The sequence below is a fragment of the Cryptotermes secundus genome, unplaced genomic scaffold, assembly GCF_002891405.2.
Source record: "Cryptotermes secundus unplaced genomic scaffold, Csec_1.0 scaffold22, whole genome shotgun sequence".
NCBI classification, from domain to species: domain Eukaryota; kingdom Metazoa; phylum Arthropoda; class Insecta; order Blattodea; family Kalotermitidae; genus Cryptotermes; species Cryptotermes secundus.
The window spans coordinates 1558707-1575382 of record NW_019742961.1 but is presented as its reverse complement, the minus strand read 5'-3'; the positions used below and the strand labels follow the sequence as shown (position 1 = coordinate 1575382).

Sequence of the window (16676 nt, the reverse complement as noted above, 5' to 3'; positions counted from 1 at the left end):
TAATATTACAATTACCTCTTTTACTTTCCCTGAACACAAAATTCTCTCAGTTCTTTTTGATCTGAATTGGTTTTCGCATGACGTAAGGATTTTGTTTTATTGACAAAACTGAATGCAGTATCCCACAACATACACCAATTCATCAATGAACAAAACCATGCTATGATATTACAATTTCTCTTTTTCCAATATATTCCATATCGAAAAGCAGGAAGAGAAGGGAAAACTTATGAAAATGGAAGCAAGAAAGACGTAAAATACGAATATAAATAAGAGAATCTTTTCCGAGGTAAGACAGAATTGTTTATATCGAAAACATATAGATCGGTTCACCAGAACATATATAGTGCATTCTGTAGGCCGTATATGCTCGAATATTACAAAATATAGACTGAAGAGTGGAAAAATATCTTCAGTTTCTCTTCTCTTTTCCATATTGTTTCGTTTCCTCAAGTTCACAGCGGAAATAAAACCCAGACCTGCATCTACTCTGAAATCGATAGCGTTAATACGTGTGGTGTTCTACGTTAAGAGGAACCAGTTTTACGTACTTCATACTGCCTCCTCTGATGTCGCATAATTTCTCATGTTCCTTCCACCTTTGATGCCAATAATTGTAGCGGAAAGACATCCGTATATAACGTGGTTATTGAAGGCTGTATTTTTATTATTTGTAAATAAAGCTTAAATCGTTCTCGAAGTGCATGCATCTTTGCAGCCACATTAAAAAACTGGTCTCGGAAAGAAAAAGACACTTCGCTCTGGTAAATAAGAACAGTTCGTTACTTCTGAAATAAGTTTTATCGTGACTGAATCCTTATTTCTGAAACCAAGTAGGAAATAAAACTTTTTGTGTGGAACTTCGAAATGTACGAACACGTGACTCTTCCTTATGTATCTTGTAACACAGCAGCACAAGGAAAAGGTAAGCAGATCAGGAAGAACGAAACACCAATAATAACAATCTGCATTCCAGCCGCCGTACTTATGTCCAAAGCATCTCGTGACTTCAGCCTCATTTTGCCAGAATGAAGTGGCAAGATCACAATTAATATGACATAAAGAATACACGAAGTATATATAGTTACGCTAAACTGTCACAACGCCGGTCACGGTAGCCGAGCGGTCTAAGGCATGCACTGTCTTCGCTCGCTCGGAAGCCGGGATCGTGGGTTCGAATCCCACTCAGGGCATGGATATTTGTGTGCGTTTTTCTGTGTTTGTGTACAGGTAGAGGCCTTGCGACGAGCTGATCACCCGCCCAAGGAGTCCTACCATATGTCTAAGATCTAATAAAAACCGAAGTGAAACGGAGAGTTTCATGGAGGTAGGACTAGGTCCACTGGGGCTGCAGTGCCAATGAAAAAAAAAAAAGTGTCACCACAAAAATATACAGTCGATTTAATTTGTATATGTATGTTGTATGTTTCGGTCACAAAGGACTGTCATAAGGCAATTTGTTTTTCTTTATTCTAACTTTAAAATAAGGAGAATAATAGGATATTACGACAATATATTTCACACGAATATCTCTGATTCTAAAATTATTTAAAACATCCAACGATTAACAATAAGAAAATTAACGTAACATTAATGTACAGCACAGTATTACTTACACGCTTATTTATGAAAGAGAGTAAAGTTACTGTGCTTGTTAATTATTTGGAACACAAATTTAACCTATATAATAATTAAAAACAGTGTTCCTATTTCGAAAATCATCGCGCCTCCATTTAAATTAAAAATACAATTGCTTAAAGTTGCATAAGCAAATAAACGTATTTTATTCTGTGAATTTATTAAAAGCAAAATACATAAATTAGGCAAAATACATAATTCTTTAATATTAATGCAAGTGGTAGTGGTATCTCTGCGCTTTAAAGGGTTAACATTGCAAATTGGAAGCGGCCAGTATCACAGAACTATGACAAAATCTCGCTCATTTCAGATGTTACAACTATATTCATGCATAGATCTTAAATTAATAAAAAAATCTTGTTTACTAACTATATAACAGCTTAATAGAAAACTTGTAAGTTTTGAGGTTTTCACAGCGGTGACTATGAAGAATGTCGTCTTCTGAGATGTGGCGTCTTGTAGATATTATCTTCACCGACGTTTCGTAGGAAAATATCGCCTCCATCTTCTGGGTATAAAAAATCTGCGAGCGATGAACCAGTGAAGTGTGAAAAATGGGAACTTAAACTATCACTTTATGTCATAATAATTACACAATCCTTGACTTTTCTTCCTAAAACACGAATTTTAAAAGGGACCATACTTGTATTATAGCAATCATTCTAAGACTGCATTATGCGAGGGCAGTTCCTCTCACCGCCAAAGCAATATCCATTTCAGCACTCCTCGCATCAAAAGCACCAAGTTTTCTTCTTGCGAAGCCGCACGATATTGCGGAAGGCCTGTGGGGGTTTTGCGCACCATTTTGAACACGCGGCGCCTACCCCTTGGGGCTTCAGACGTGGTAGTTTATTGCGGCGAGATATCGTCTGTATGCACGAGGAACAGGGGGGTATTTCATGTCTCTAACCCTTACTTGTACCGAAGACTGGTCAACCCGGTCACCTCCAGTGTGCAGTGTCAGACAGACCTATGCAGTATAGGTATATTTTTTTAACCAGCACTTACGTGATTAGTGCGCCCCTAAGATTCAAGGCTGTGTTGTTTTGTCGTTTTCTTTTTTGTATGATCTAGGTCTGTTTCGATTTCCGTTTGACAGTGATAACTAACAAGTGAGGAATTGGAGCCACGACTGTGAAATTCTGTAAGAAGGCTGTTATAAATATACCTAACTATCAAATCTATGTATTTTTCTTCATTCTCCGAATAACGTTTAATAGTTTCCCATGTTTTCTTAGATATTTTATTTCACACCGAAGCCTGAATAAAAAAGCTTGCTGTCCGCAATGCCTGTTTCTAGATCTTAAAAATGTGTTGCCGGATTCTAGAAAGTTCTTACGAATTTGTCCATCGTCCGGTATTCTAGAAACTAGAAAATACAACGTTTCGGAAACTTGATCTGTTTCCAAAACGTTGTTTTCTTGTTTCTAGAACACCAGGGCAGAGAAGACACCATCTACAACTCGTGAGGTCAAGTGTTCGAAACCAGGTCTGTAGGCTGGTTATCCTCAATTATATTTCTTGTGTTTCTCCTCAGTAGGTCAAGGGAAATACTACGATAGTATCTTCAATTAGGCTAAAATTTCTTTCTTTCAGATCATTTCAAGTCCAATGTTCATGAAGCAATCATACCGTTTGGCACCGTACGTCACATACAGTTCAAAAACCGTTGTTAAATAATTTAAAATTAAATTAAATCTATAAATATCACAAAATCGGCCTTAGGATATAATTTGCTTCTATCCTTCCCCTATATGTACCTCATAAAAACTGACCTCAGAATTTGTGGTTCAGGTGGAATTTGAGCCCCAGTGAAAGTTTGGTAAACTCTAAATGACACCACGTGGGAAATATTGACGTTATGTGAGCTTAATGTTAAAAAAGCGATCATTATTTATTATTGCTAGTGGGGTGGGACCGAGTCCCTTCTACTGCGGCCATTTCTGGCCTACTGTATGAGACCCAGATGATAGGTGAGGGTGATTGTGGAGCAACTGGTGGAATGAAGATTGGCAGGGGAAACCGAGGTACTCGGAGAAACCCTGCCCCAGCGCCACTTTGTCCACCACAAATCCCACTTGACCAGACCCGGGATCGAACCCGGGCCGCAGCCGTGGGAAGCAAGCGACTAACCGCTTTGGCGTGGCCTAAAGAGGGATCGTAACAACATAGAATGAGGGTGTGTGAAATGGTTTAAACTGGCTCAGGATAGCGTCCACTGGCGGGTCTTTGTGAACACAGTAAGGGATCTTCTGCTTTCATGAAAGATGGGGAATTTTTTAACCTGCTAAGGGACAACTTCCTGAAGAAGGACTCTTCTCCTTGAAGGTAGTCCACTGTTCCAAATTAGGTATACAGAGGATTCGTGGGGTCGAATGAGATGAGGTAATATTTGGGTGCATTGGAATTGGCTGAGGCCGGTCGCAGTAGCGGTCTAAGGTATGTACTGTCTTCGCTCGCTTGGAAACCGGGATCGTGGGTTCGAATCCCACTGAAGGTAGAGGCCTTGCGACGAGCTGATCACTCGCCCAAGGAGTCCTACCGAATGTGTAAGATCAAGAAAAACCGAAGTGAACGGAGAAGTTCATGGAGGTAGGCCTAGGCCCACTGGGGCTGTAGTGCAAGGGGGGGGGGATTGGCTGAGAAAGCATACGGATATGTTATCGGTACCTTTACAGGGAACTACAAGTATAAATATGAAATACGTCAATCTCGTACGTACCAGCCATCTGGACTGGAATAGAACGTTCCTGCTCATGTAACCCGCTGGCTTGAATGATAAGACATCTGACTTGTATTTAGCAGGTGGCCGGTTCGAATCTCGGACACAAAACCTACTACACCGACTGGGGTTTCTTGCGGTTTTCCTAAGTCTCTCCAGATAAATACTGGAATAGTACCTCAATTTATGTCAAGGCCGTTTCATTTCTCATCCTTTCAAACGCATTACTCACTAAATAATCCTATTACTCGGCATTATAGATAGTACAAGAGATTTCAATGTACGTTTGGTGCCACGTACAAAATCAAGTCACACAGAAAAGCACAATGGCAATTACATGAAGGGCAAATTATTGCTGTAAGCTTAAGGAGTTAGAAAGGAAAACTAAAAGTGGCAACTAACAATGTTCAAAGAGACGCCTGGATATGGTTAATGACGCGTGAAGAGTGAATGCACGTTGAAACTACATAAGAGATGGGAGAAACAAATTCCTGAAGGAGAAAATGAGATATAGAGCCAGAATATGAAGCCAGCTGAAGTGGGATGACACGGCGCATGCTCCACTTCAGAACCTCGTGAAGACGATCCTCACGTGCAACACATGTCACACAGCAAACTTTCGCTGTGATACAACGAAAATTTGAATGAGCACGTAACTTGTGTCAATTGCACAAGAACATGAGAACAACTATTGTTGCAAATACTAAAGGTGCCATAGAAAGATCATGATATATATGTAAAGTCGAAGCACTGTGTCATGAAGACATTAGGGAGACTGGATTTAAAACTTCGACATTCTTGACTTGAAAAAAGACCCTCGGCAGCCATTGGATAGGACCTTGTGTCTACAAACGGGCAGGTTCTGGACGCTGTGGAGTAGAGAAAAATTTGTTGCCCGTGCCGGGATTTGAACCCCAGCCGTCCATCCCGTATTCGGTCCGTATACCAATTGAACTATCCCGGATTCATTATAAATATTATATAATCTAAGTATACATGTGAAATACTTATATCTCTGAAAGAGGACTGGAGTTGGTTAATATCTAATATTTCAGTAATTAAATTCAAGAAATCATAACCATCAGTCTATCGTATAGCATTACTAACACATTCTGAGAATTTTGGAGCATCAAATAATGATTTATGCAGGCCTTCTTAGGATAGGTGACTGTATGGGCCCAAGATGCACTGGGCACAAGGAAATGATCGGGGACACGAGGCATTCATAGAGAATTCTGAGGGGGACAGGGAGGGCCGACATGGAAATGCGATATCTGCTTTACGGTCGATGTTAAGCGGGCGGGCAGGCTGCAATGATGGGAGGTGGCTCAACTGTCTCATACATGTGTTCATTACGAGTTATTTTATTGTTGTTCAGTTCTATTGCTACGGTGTTATGTTTAGCGTTATTTCTGTAGCGGCTGTGCAGTCCACCCAATTGTGGCTTGTATTTCCTGCGGGTGTAATTAGTTCTGCGTTCAGCGAAACCAAACTGTTTTTTAGTGACAGTGATCTAGAATATACATAAAAACGTAAAGCTATCCTTGTAACAGGCCGTGAAGGTCCATAGGGGTGTGAGATGTCGAGGCTCCCACATTTTCTAGATATTCGACTCATAGATGGCGGTGAAGTTGTCAGTCTTACGCGTTGGCCGCCTTTTTCCCCAGGAGCATTCCTGGTACTCATTTCTGTTAATGCTGAGTCGACCCCAATTTTAAAATTCAATGACCTCATCTGGAATCGAACCCGCGACCTTCCGGCTTGTAGCACTGTAGCCGTACTACTGACACCACCAGCTTTGTTTGTAATCAAGATTTCTTTTTATGGTAATTACGCACAGGATGTAGTAAGGAACATTCAAGGGTGTCTTAGCCCGATTCTTGGTTTCAAGAATAGGGCCTGCTTCACTGCTACAAAGACCAGGCAGGAAGATCCCTGCAGAGTTTTCCTGGAAATTCAGTTCGAAAGTTGACCGGCGGGATCCTTTGGTAAAGTTACACTTGACAGGTTTTGAACCCCGTAAGTCAAAAGTGGGAAGACCCTCAACCTACCTTACTGGTATAATTTTTCAAGCAGCTGTCAAAAACGACGTTAGGACTTTAAGGCCCAAAGTCCCAAACTACAGATAGATGATTGGAGCAGTGAGAATTAGGCTAAACTCCCCCCAAAATTTGTTTTAATCAGCCGAAATTAGGGTAGTAACTTGGAGGCGGAGCTGAAGCTGTGAAGATTTCTTGCTTCAAAGCAGAGTCAGTCTGCTAAAAGGGCTCTGAACAACTCTTCAAGGGTACAGCCGAAAAATTAGCGTCACTGGCAGTTTGGTTCAAAAGTCAAAGTCAAAAACAAAAATTATGTTTAAGTGTGTTACTGTAACAGTCTCTGAATTACTCGGCAAATTAATTAGACGCAAAAATTAGTGTGAATCTTAATTTGGCTTAAAAGATTAAGTGAAAGTGTAATCCCTTCTACGTGTGGTACTAAAAATCAGTCGCTAAATAACTATCCAGGGATCCGATCGCAAAAGTTTGAGTGATTTCAAGTTTGTTTAAGGGATTAAGGACAAGTGCTGTTACCTGAATATCAAAAAGTGCCCATTAAACAGTGTGTGGTAGTGCCTAGCTAGAAACACTCTTATCTTTCCGACTAACGCGAGGCCCGTATGCACCCTGAGACTGAATCTCATCGCTCTAGTGCGAGTGCAGTACCTATCACATGTAGTTTCCGGTTCATTCCCCCTTTTCCCCGAATAGCAAGCTTACTGGGGCCCAGCATTCAAGTAGCCAATATCCCGCAAACAACAAATATCCACAACAAGGACGCAGCAGCAAACTGCAAACTCCGAGTACCAACAGGTGAGAGTGAACGGCTAGAGGAGAAGCTGCAACCCGCAACGTAAGGGCCAGCAGACGGTTAGAGCACAGCACTTCAAGTAACTACGCTACCCCGTCCCCCCTTCCCCTCTGGAATAAACATGCATACATAAAATATCTAACCTAGTGACGTCTCAGATTCGGTTAGAGATAACGTGCAGACAGCTGGACGGACAGACGGTCGGGGAGTCAGGGGGCCGAAGCTCCGTTCCCGGAAATTAAAAAGTGACGCAAGTTGTCCGTAACTGTAAAGGGGAAGAGGAAGTCGTGGAAGAGAGAGAGAGAGAGAGAGAGAGAAAGAAAGAGTAAGCTTGGAAAGAGTAAATGTTGGGTTGTCACAAACGGCTGAAAAATAAAAGCAAAAGGAGGTGTAAAACTGAAAATACGCCTAAAAGAGGTCAGATTGAATTAGGTAGGACATTGAAAATAGTGGAAAAGAAGAAGTAGAAGAATGGAATGGGGGAGAGAAGTTCTTGGCAAGAAGAAAAGAATATGCGGAAAAAGAGGTACAGTAGTTTTATAGATGCAGTAAGGTTCAGAAAAGCAGAAAGTTGGGGAGAGAATTCGTTAGGTTTCTCTGGTGCCGCACAGTGTGAGAACTTTGCCTGTTTCTCTATTCCTCTTACCATGCGTGAAGGCAACTTCATTCCCAGACTAAACCACACTTGTAGATGCAAATGGAAAAACATAGCAACTCGCATATCTAAGAGTTGAGGATGGAGGGCGCTGCTTTCGTCTAATACGAAAAGCGCAACAGAGGGCATGGACTGGCTGAGTCTAGCAGCATATGCTCATGTAAGGCACTGCTCTCAGTTCCTTCGTCCTTTTCTCTGCTGTTAGAAACTACTACAGCATGAAAACCAAACCTTAGCAGCATGATTTCTCGAATGAAGTTGGCAAGGAGTTGGACAACAAAGGACAATGGTGTAGACCTAACAAGAGACAAAGCAAATAATACCCATAATAGCTTTCTATATTCTGTAGCCACTTCATGAGTTATTTTGCTAATCAGCTTTTACGTAAAGTTGAGAAGTTATACAGCATAAATATCATGAACCATGTGTAAAGGCGCATCCACATTACTCGTGCTCGCGTGACTCGCTATGCTCGTTAGTATTGTGGACGACAAGTCACGAAACAAGCAAATTTAAAATGTTTAATTTAAAAACTAAAGCCAATAAATTAAAATATGACTATAGCCTATACACACTACGAGTAAATATACGGATCCTTACGCGCCGAAGCCTGGCGAGCAACTGAAGTAGTGTGGACGAAGATTTACGAGCACAAGTAAAAGCTAAACGAGTCTCCCGACGAGCACGAGCATGAGTAATGTGGACGCGCCTTTAGATGGGTTTGGAAGGAACAGGTTCTAGTTAACTTTATGTCACTATTCAAGGATTTTCACGGAATATCTGAGCAAAATAAACAAAACACCTGATCAATTTACATAGTTATAGGTCCATATTCTAAAGGAATATCAACTGAATATAAATCACACTGGTTAATGCGGTCCTGCGTTTCGATAACGCAAGTTACCATATCTGACAGCTGTAAATATAAGCATATATACACGGTGTTCTAAATGAAACTTACAAAAGGACAAAGCGATATGAAGTTAGCAACGATTTTAGTTCCAATAACTTAACAGGTGTTGTATGATAGTGAATTTGTTCAGATCGATAGGCATTATGTAAGCATAAGTATTTTATACGATATAGAACATATATTTTAAGTATCCCTGTTTGTTCCGGGTGAAAACTTCGCGAGATATATCACTGATTGTACTTAGAAAGTGATATTGATTTTCAGTCGAATGAAAAGTAATGAAATTCCAGCATTATGAGAATGTATTATCGGAACAAAAATCTGTCCAGAATTCAAAAGATATTCGCAAAATTATCATTAGCTCCGGAAGTAAAGTGAATATAAAGAGAACCGAAAACGGCTTACATATGAAAATATAGGGGAAATGCTGCGTGAAGGTTAATCAAAATATGTGTGAGATATATATTACGAGATCATATAAACATTCATTTTAGACCCTGATAATTATGGTTGAGGCAATATGCTACATGCCGGAAGATCGCGGGTTTGAGTCCCGATGTGATCATTGTATTTTTCAATTGACCTGATCCTTTCAGCCGCACTGTGGCCCTAGGGTCGACTTAGCTTCTAACAGAAATGAGTACCAGGGATCGTCCTGGGGGTAAAAGGCAGCCGGTGCATAAGGCTGACAACCTCAGCGCCATCTGTGAACAGATTGTCTAGAAAATGTAGCAGCCTCAACGTCTCACAACCCTGTGGGCCTTAACGGCCTGTTACAAGGATAGTTTTACCTTTTCTTGTTACCCTGACAATTATTCAAACTAAAATAAATTATACAATGGCCAGGCAAAATTTAGTATCTGTTCACTGGGAGAAAAATGAGACATATCGGTCAAACAGTTAACTGCAAGTTTTGATGCTATACTTACGTCCACCGTAACTCCGGGCAGAGGGAAAAGCTGGGCCGGTGGTTGATCCCGGGGGACATACCGGAAGAATTCGTTGCCGTCCTTATACCACTTGACTGAATACAGAGCCTCTCCTTCCAAGTCGAAGTGGCACTCGAGACGCGCGTTCTGATCACGCACAGTGTGCATCGGTATTCGCACCTCGTTGAGACGCAGACAATTCACATCTGGAACACGAGAAAAGGGGGTGGCGGGTCAGCTTAGGTCTCCGGTTCTGTTTCTGGTGACTGGTTCCACTCGGAGCGTCGGCCACTAACTGGCCTATTGTGCCAGCCTCGGATGGTAGATGATGATGAACGTGGAGCAATCGGTAGAATGAGATTTGACAGGGGAAACTGAAGTACTCGGAGAAAATCTACCTCAATGCGACTTCCTCCACCACAAATCCCACATGACTTGAACTTGGTTCGAACCTGGGTCGCCGCGGTGGGAAACCGGCGACTAACCGCCTGAGCTATGGCACGGCCTTCTATGTTACATCATAGTCACACGTTCTGAACTATCTCTCTTAAATACCTACTGATGAAATGTTAGCAGAATTATCAGAGAAATTTGTAGATACTGTGATATGTCAACGCATAATTGACAGACAACGGCTAGACAAATACTCCGCGTTACACGCACGTAACAATGGAACAACCAGATTATGCAAACTGCTTCTAAACAACGGCTCGGTAAACATACTTCCGCTCAGGCGCAATGACGTCACAATCCAACATTACTTAACTATCACGTGACTTGTTTTCTCTGTGGTCGGCGCTACGCAGCAACAGAACTGCGTTGTCTGTGTTGTCCGTGCGGAGCCTATATAACGTATACTTGTTGTAGCTTTGATTATTTGCAGAGTCCAGGAGGGCTCAGCAGCTGAGAGTACAGGAACGAGAATGGAGCGTGTCCTTAGTGAATTGTGAAGATTAATTAAGTACAGATTAGGACAGAGGAGTACAGAGTGACTGAAGACGAAATAAAAAGAAGACTTCATAGTGATTTGAAGTCTTAGTTTCTGTGTTGAGATCCGTTGCCAGGAGACGAATAGTAAAGATGGAGAATCCTAGTGCGTGTGCAGCGGTGAAATATAAATTGTATAAATCATCGATAACGCTGTATTAATTGTAACAAAGGGGGGAGAGGGAAACCGAAGTGCCAATAAATCCAATATTCCGGTATAGATCCCGTTATTTTCGTCAGGCGTACCACCCTACACGTAACAATATGTACCTACGTGTCGATTATCTCTACAAACTAATAATAAACCTTTGCGGAAAATATCAATCCAGTACATTTTATGTATAAAGCTCCCTGTTTCAAGATACTGTGTCAATAATATCAGTCATAATCATCGACTAAGGAAAAAAGAAAGTTGATCATGAGTACCGAGGAGAAAAGTAATTGTAACTTCCTGATTATATGCTCTATATTCAGAAACTCGATAAATAAATCGCGTACCAACCATATTTTCTGTTCAGTTCTCTCATATATATACTTTGTATGTAGGCCTACTTTTACTGGCCCAAATGATATGAGTTTACTTAGTTTTTGACACGATCAGTGAAAATCTACTCCTGCCGCCTCTTAAAATTTGAATATAATTTATATATTAATATGGAAAATTACGAACAGATATTATGTTTCAATAAACGTGAATAGGGCTAAACAAATAGATCATGTACAAAGGCTACCCATGATAGAAAATGTTCAATAATATAAAGTTATAGCAATATATATAGTAAACATTATATGTTATTAAAATCACGGTGCAAACTGACATCGGAAAATAACAGGCGGTTGTGCACTGTCACAGAACATATCTAGCGATACAAAATTACATAAATAAGTTTTTCAACACCCGTCAGGTTAATGAAAAATATAAAATACAGACAACATAGTCTAAATCGGTTTCGTACCAATTTTAATATTTTTTCCTTATCACAAAACTGCTATAAAGGCGATGTCTCTTTATCTACAATTACCACAGCAGACATCAGCTACCAATGCCCTACCATCATACGTGTACATTGTTTTCACAATCTTAGAGAGAATATAGACGCGGTTCGGATTGGTAATCGGAATTATTGACCAATTACAGATCGTAACAAGTAAGGATTATGCTTTCGCTGTTTTATGCACTTCATAAATCACTGGACACAACATATTTTTCAGTCTCTTACAGTCTTCATTAGCCGTTGCTTGGTAGCGACTTTCACGGTGGACGTTCCCTTTCATTTGCGTTCCTCGAACTATCGCCGGCCTCAGCTACCAGCTTCTCACAGCAATGGCTCACAATGATTGAATCTCAGCAGTTCTCTGACTGTTTCCAGCTTGTTCTACTTATAACATCTCGGCATGGGTCACATAGAAAACACCGTTCCACTGTTACAGTACAATTGTTGCCGTGGAAACATGCTTGAGGAGCCGATACTTAGCAACGGCTGTTGTATATTTGCTAATTTGGCGGTCGTTGCCTAGCAATGGGTCTATATACCACAGTAATTATGTAAAGTTTGGAATGGAGAGGAGAATGTCGGAGCGGGAGAGTTTCCAAGCAAATGGACAGGTATGTCAGTTTCGAGCATGGAAGGTACCCAGGGCCTAAGCAATGCTCATTAGAATGAGTTTTCGAAGAAATAATTTTCTGAGTCATGTTAGGTCACAGGTTCGGTGAACGAACTAATCTAATTAATGTGGAAGAAATGTAGTCTGTACCTCACAAAATATATATATATTTTTCTGTTACATGATAAACCTTTTCATAATCTATAGCAAAATATTGCTGTTTGTTTCAAAATCACAATGAACTTAAATGTATTGTGTGGATAAAAGGCAGACACAGCTGTTTAATGTGAAAGCAAATGGCATACAGACCTGTATCAACCATCGTACTATTAAGGAATAATAAAGTTTTATTCAGTATGTAGAAAATGTAGCATCGAACAACAAGATAACTGACGAATGATGAAAAGTGGAAGGAATAGGCTGTGGTACATTTTACATAATATCCAAGCTCGTCTGGAAGGACTAACAGGAAGTTCTGGGGAGAATTATTGACCTATTTTCCTTTGAATAGACATGGGCCGCATATAAAACGAAAGAACTTGGGGGGACATAGAGACATACCGAATAATTATGATGAGATATACTAATAACTAGCAACATTCCGTTGCCTAGCAACAATACAAGGGCCACATAGACACAGAAACTGATATCATAAGCCTCCTAACAAAATTTAGTCCTGAAACAGGGACACGCATACAGCAAGGCGATCTCGTAAGCTTTCTAACAAAACTTGGGGGGGGGCACATAGACAGCAAGTGAACCCACAATCCTCCTAGGAAAAATCACAGGAAGGTATACAGCTATATTGACAGACACGAACGGATACACAGACAGACAGATAGGCAGCAAAGTGATTTCACAAGGATACATTCATTAAAATAAATGTCATAAACCTCAGTTATGTTTATCATACTCTGGGCCCAAAATATGAACCAGGAAAGCGAACACAAATTACGTACTACTTATGTATTCATTTTTTATAATGTGACCAGTAACCCTGTTACATTTATCACTGAATCTTAACTTTGAAATTATGATTTCCTCTGCCCCAGGGATTGGAGGAAGGAAAATGAATTGTAGTTCGTACGTTGCAAACTCATGTATCCTTGTAGTCATATTTTCTCGTACATGCTTCCTTTTTATCTCCAGCCGTTACGTATAAATGGCAAACTTATTTAAACTAGCTGGTTATATTTTTCATTTGTTGGAAGTTAAAATGCTGGAAACTGCATAGCCACAAAGTACACGTGTAAGTGAACAAGATAGAATGTTTCAAAGCTGTGGATATTAAAGAAAACTCTAGAAATGTAATGGATATTTATGTGGTAACATCTGAGGAGAGACAGCGACATAAATCCGTTTGTAACGAATCGTTATCTATCAACAGTTAGAAGAAGTAATTAATACCGTTACACTATTAATATTAGAATTAATACAAGCATCTAGTTAAGTAATATTTAATTAAAAATCAATTGAGAAACCCAAAATATTTCAATGCCACAGACAACCCTGATCAGCAAGCAATACTGAAAGAAAATTTTAAATAATTGACGTAAAATTATCTAAAATGTGCTTCCATTTTTGGACGCTTTAGGGATGGCCATTTGGCTCTCAAACTTGCTGGGGATTCATGATTAATTACTGATTAAAGGATGTATATATTTGATGGTGTTCGTGATTTTAAACTGTTAAAGCCCAAATTTTGTACTAAGTTTCTCAAACAATTTTCACGTTCACTTTATACTACCTACAGGTTACAATTCACATCCTACTCTGCCCCTGCTCTCAATTACATTCAGCAAAAGCTCACAATAATGTATGTTGCTCTGTGAGCAATATTAAAACAAGATAATTCAATGAAATACGAGAAGGCCTATATATCAAGTGGCCGCGCGGTCTAAGGCATGAACGGTCTTCTCTCGCTGGAACACTGGGATCGTGGATTCGAATCCCACTCAGGGCATGGGTGTCTGTATTGTGTGCGTTTATTTTGTGTGTGTGCTGTTCTGTGTGTAGGTAGAGGCCTTGCGAAGGGCTGATCTCCCGTCCAACGAGTCCTATCGTCTGTGTATAGAATCAATAAAGTAAAAAAGCGCCCAAGGCCCGACATAGTGCTGTAGAACTATAATAAAAAATATACGTGGTAGAATCATTAATTTCGTGCAATGTGGTTTTATCGCATCATATTACAAGGTATTTACATACACTTATGCAGATCCATGTCGGCCCTCAAAATAGTTGCCGTTGACCGCTAAGCAAGTCTACCAACGTTGATATAGCTGTCGAAAACACTGCTGAAACATATTGGCAGTAAATTCCCGTACGACGCTTTGCGGCCATTCCACGAACTTATTGACTGTGGCAGTATATCAGTATTGTCAAAAATATCTGGGTTCATATTTTTAATGAACAGGTCTCCAGCGTGCAGCAATTTCAGTTTACCCCAACTGAAGTGAGTGATATTAGCTCTTTCTAAGGGGCCAAACTGAGTAGGTGTCTTCCTTTCTCACCTAAGGACGGAAACAGATCCAGTCTCCGCAACGTCTTGTCCTCTATTACCTAGATTTCCGGACGATGGAAAAGTCCAAAAACCCAATAATTCTGTCAGTAGCATGGTTTATGTAACTTCACTACCTACTTATGTAACTATACAAGTAATGAGACAACATGTGATTGTACTGTAACATAACAATAGAAATAATAGCAGGGTAATAACTACCTCATTGCAGTAGCGATAGCGTTTGACTACTGGCTGGACGAACAAGGGGTCGGATTTCGAGCCCCAGTAGGGACAAGACTGTTTTCTCTCTACGACATCCAGATAGGTTCTGGGGCCCACCCAGCTTCCTATCCATGGATGTTGGGAGCCCTTTCCCCGACGAGAAAGCGGCCGGGGCATGAAATTAACCACTCACCTCCAATTAGTGCCGAGGTCAAGAATACGTGCATCTATACCTCCACTCCCCGGTACGTCTTCGTGACGTGATGCTTAATTAACTATGAACAGCGATAACTACCCAATTACTTAAACAATTCCACGGGCAGAGTCGGTTTTAAGAGATGAATAATTCCTCAGCTGGTGAAAATATTCCCAAACATTTATTGAACCCAAAAGTTTATCGCGGTTTTTACAAGGATCCACAGTTGATACCTATTCTGGTCCATATCAGTCAATCAATCAATCAATAAATCTGCACTCTATGAGCCTCTTCCTCTTGTATAAAATTTCGTGAAAGTGCTAGATCTTTCGCTGAGGAATTTTCGTTTTAAAACCGAATTTAAAGCCGTAGGACCACCCATTGTCAGCTGTCCACGATTGCTCATTCAATATATTCGCAGCTACCCTCCGGCCGTAACATGAAAACATGTCTTTCCGCAGTTACACGTGACCCACCTCGTATGGAGTAAAAATAATGACGGCAATATCATCAGAACAATAACAATAATAATTCGCCAAGTTAAGGCAAATCTTGGCATAATAATTTAATCCTCAGTATAAATAAACGCAGACTAACCAGCGATCAACTTCGTGGCTATGGAACTATCACACTCAATAATTTGATCTCATTTAAGCCCCACTAATGTAAATTACATCTTCACCCATGTTCACAGATTGGACTGTAGACGGGGGGTGTTACTTGGGAAGCGAACGCTAAAATCCCACCCTGGTTACTCAACGCATTAAGTTAGGATTATGCAGAAAATGTTTCTGCGAAACCACGCCGTAAGCCAGAGCGGATTGAGGTGCAAGAAATTTCCATCTTGTTTTAGGAAGGGGTACATGAAGATAGGAAGGGGGGGTGTGAAGCCGCAGGCGGTTGTAAATCCATTCTGTTCAACATAATATCCTGAAGAAATAATTTACAGAAATAAAAAAAAATCATAAACGAAGACAAATTTGTCGTCGAAATAAAGGGATGTTTAATTAAATAAATATGAATTTAGAATTGTATTCATTTATCTTAAAAATGAATTAATGTTTTTAAATCCCCGATGATGACATGGGATTTTTTTTTCAATTGATCTAATCCTTCCAACTGCGCTATGGCCCTGGGGTCGACTTAGCCTCTAACAGAAATGAGTACCAGGAATATTCATGGGGGTAAAGGTGCGGCCGGCGCGTAAGTTTGACAACCTCACCGCCATCTGTGAGCCGATTGCCTATAAAATGTGAGAGCCTCAACTTCTGAAAACCCTATGGGCCTCTACGGCATGCAACAGGGATACTTTTACTTTACTTTTACAATATTTTTAAATAAACGTCGGATGTTGTTTTCCAAATTAAACAATATTTGTTTTATCCTGCAATAAACTGCATTAACAGTTACGAGCCTTCAGTCTTTTACAGAAAGTGGGAAAGCCAGTCTCACCCAGCCG

General features: G+C 40.4%; 1 protein-coding gene across 1 annotated transcript in view; it reads right to left on the bottom strand.

Moving 5' to 3' along the window:
- Window positions 1-12621, bottom strand: part of LOC111873385 — a 114460-nt gene extending 101839 nt beyond the window's left edge. Inside the window, exons 1-2 of the mRNA XM_023868050.2 lie at window positions 12609-12621; window positions 9708-9913 (exon numbers count right to left, since the gene is read on the bottom strand). Coding sequence (XP_023723818.1) covers window positions 9708-9913; window positions 12609-12621 — 219 coding nt within the window. The remainder of the gene's footprint in view (window positions 1-9707; window positions 9914-12608) is intronic.
- Window positions 12622-16676: the final 4055 nt, after the last annotated feature.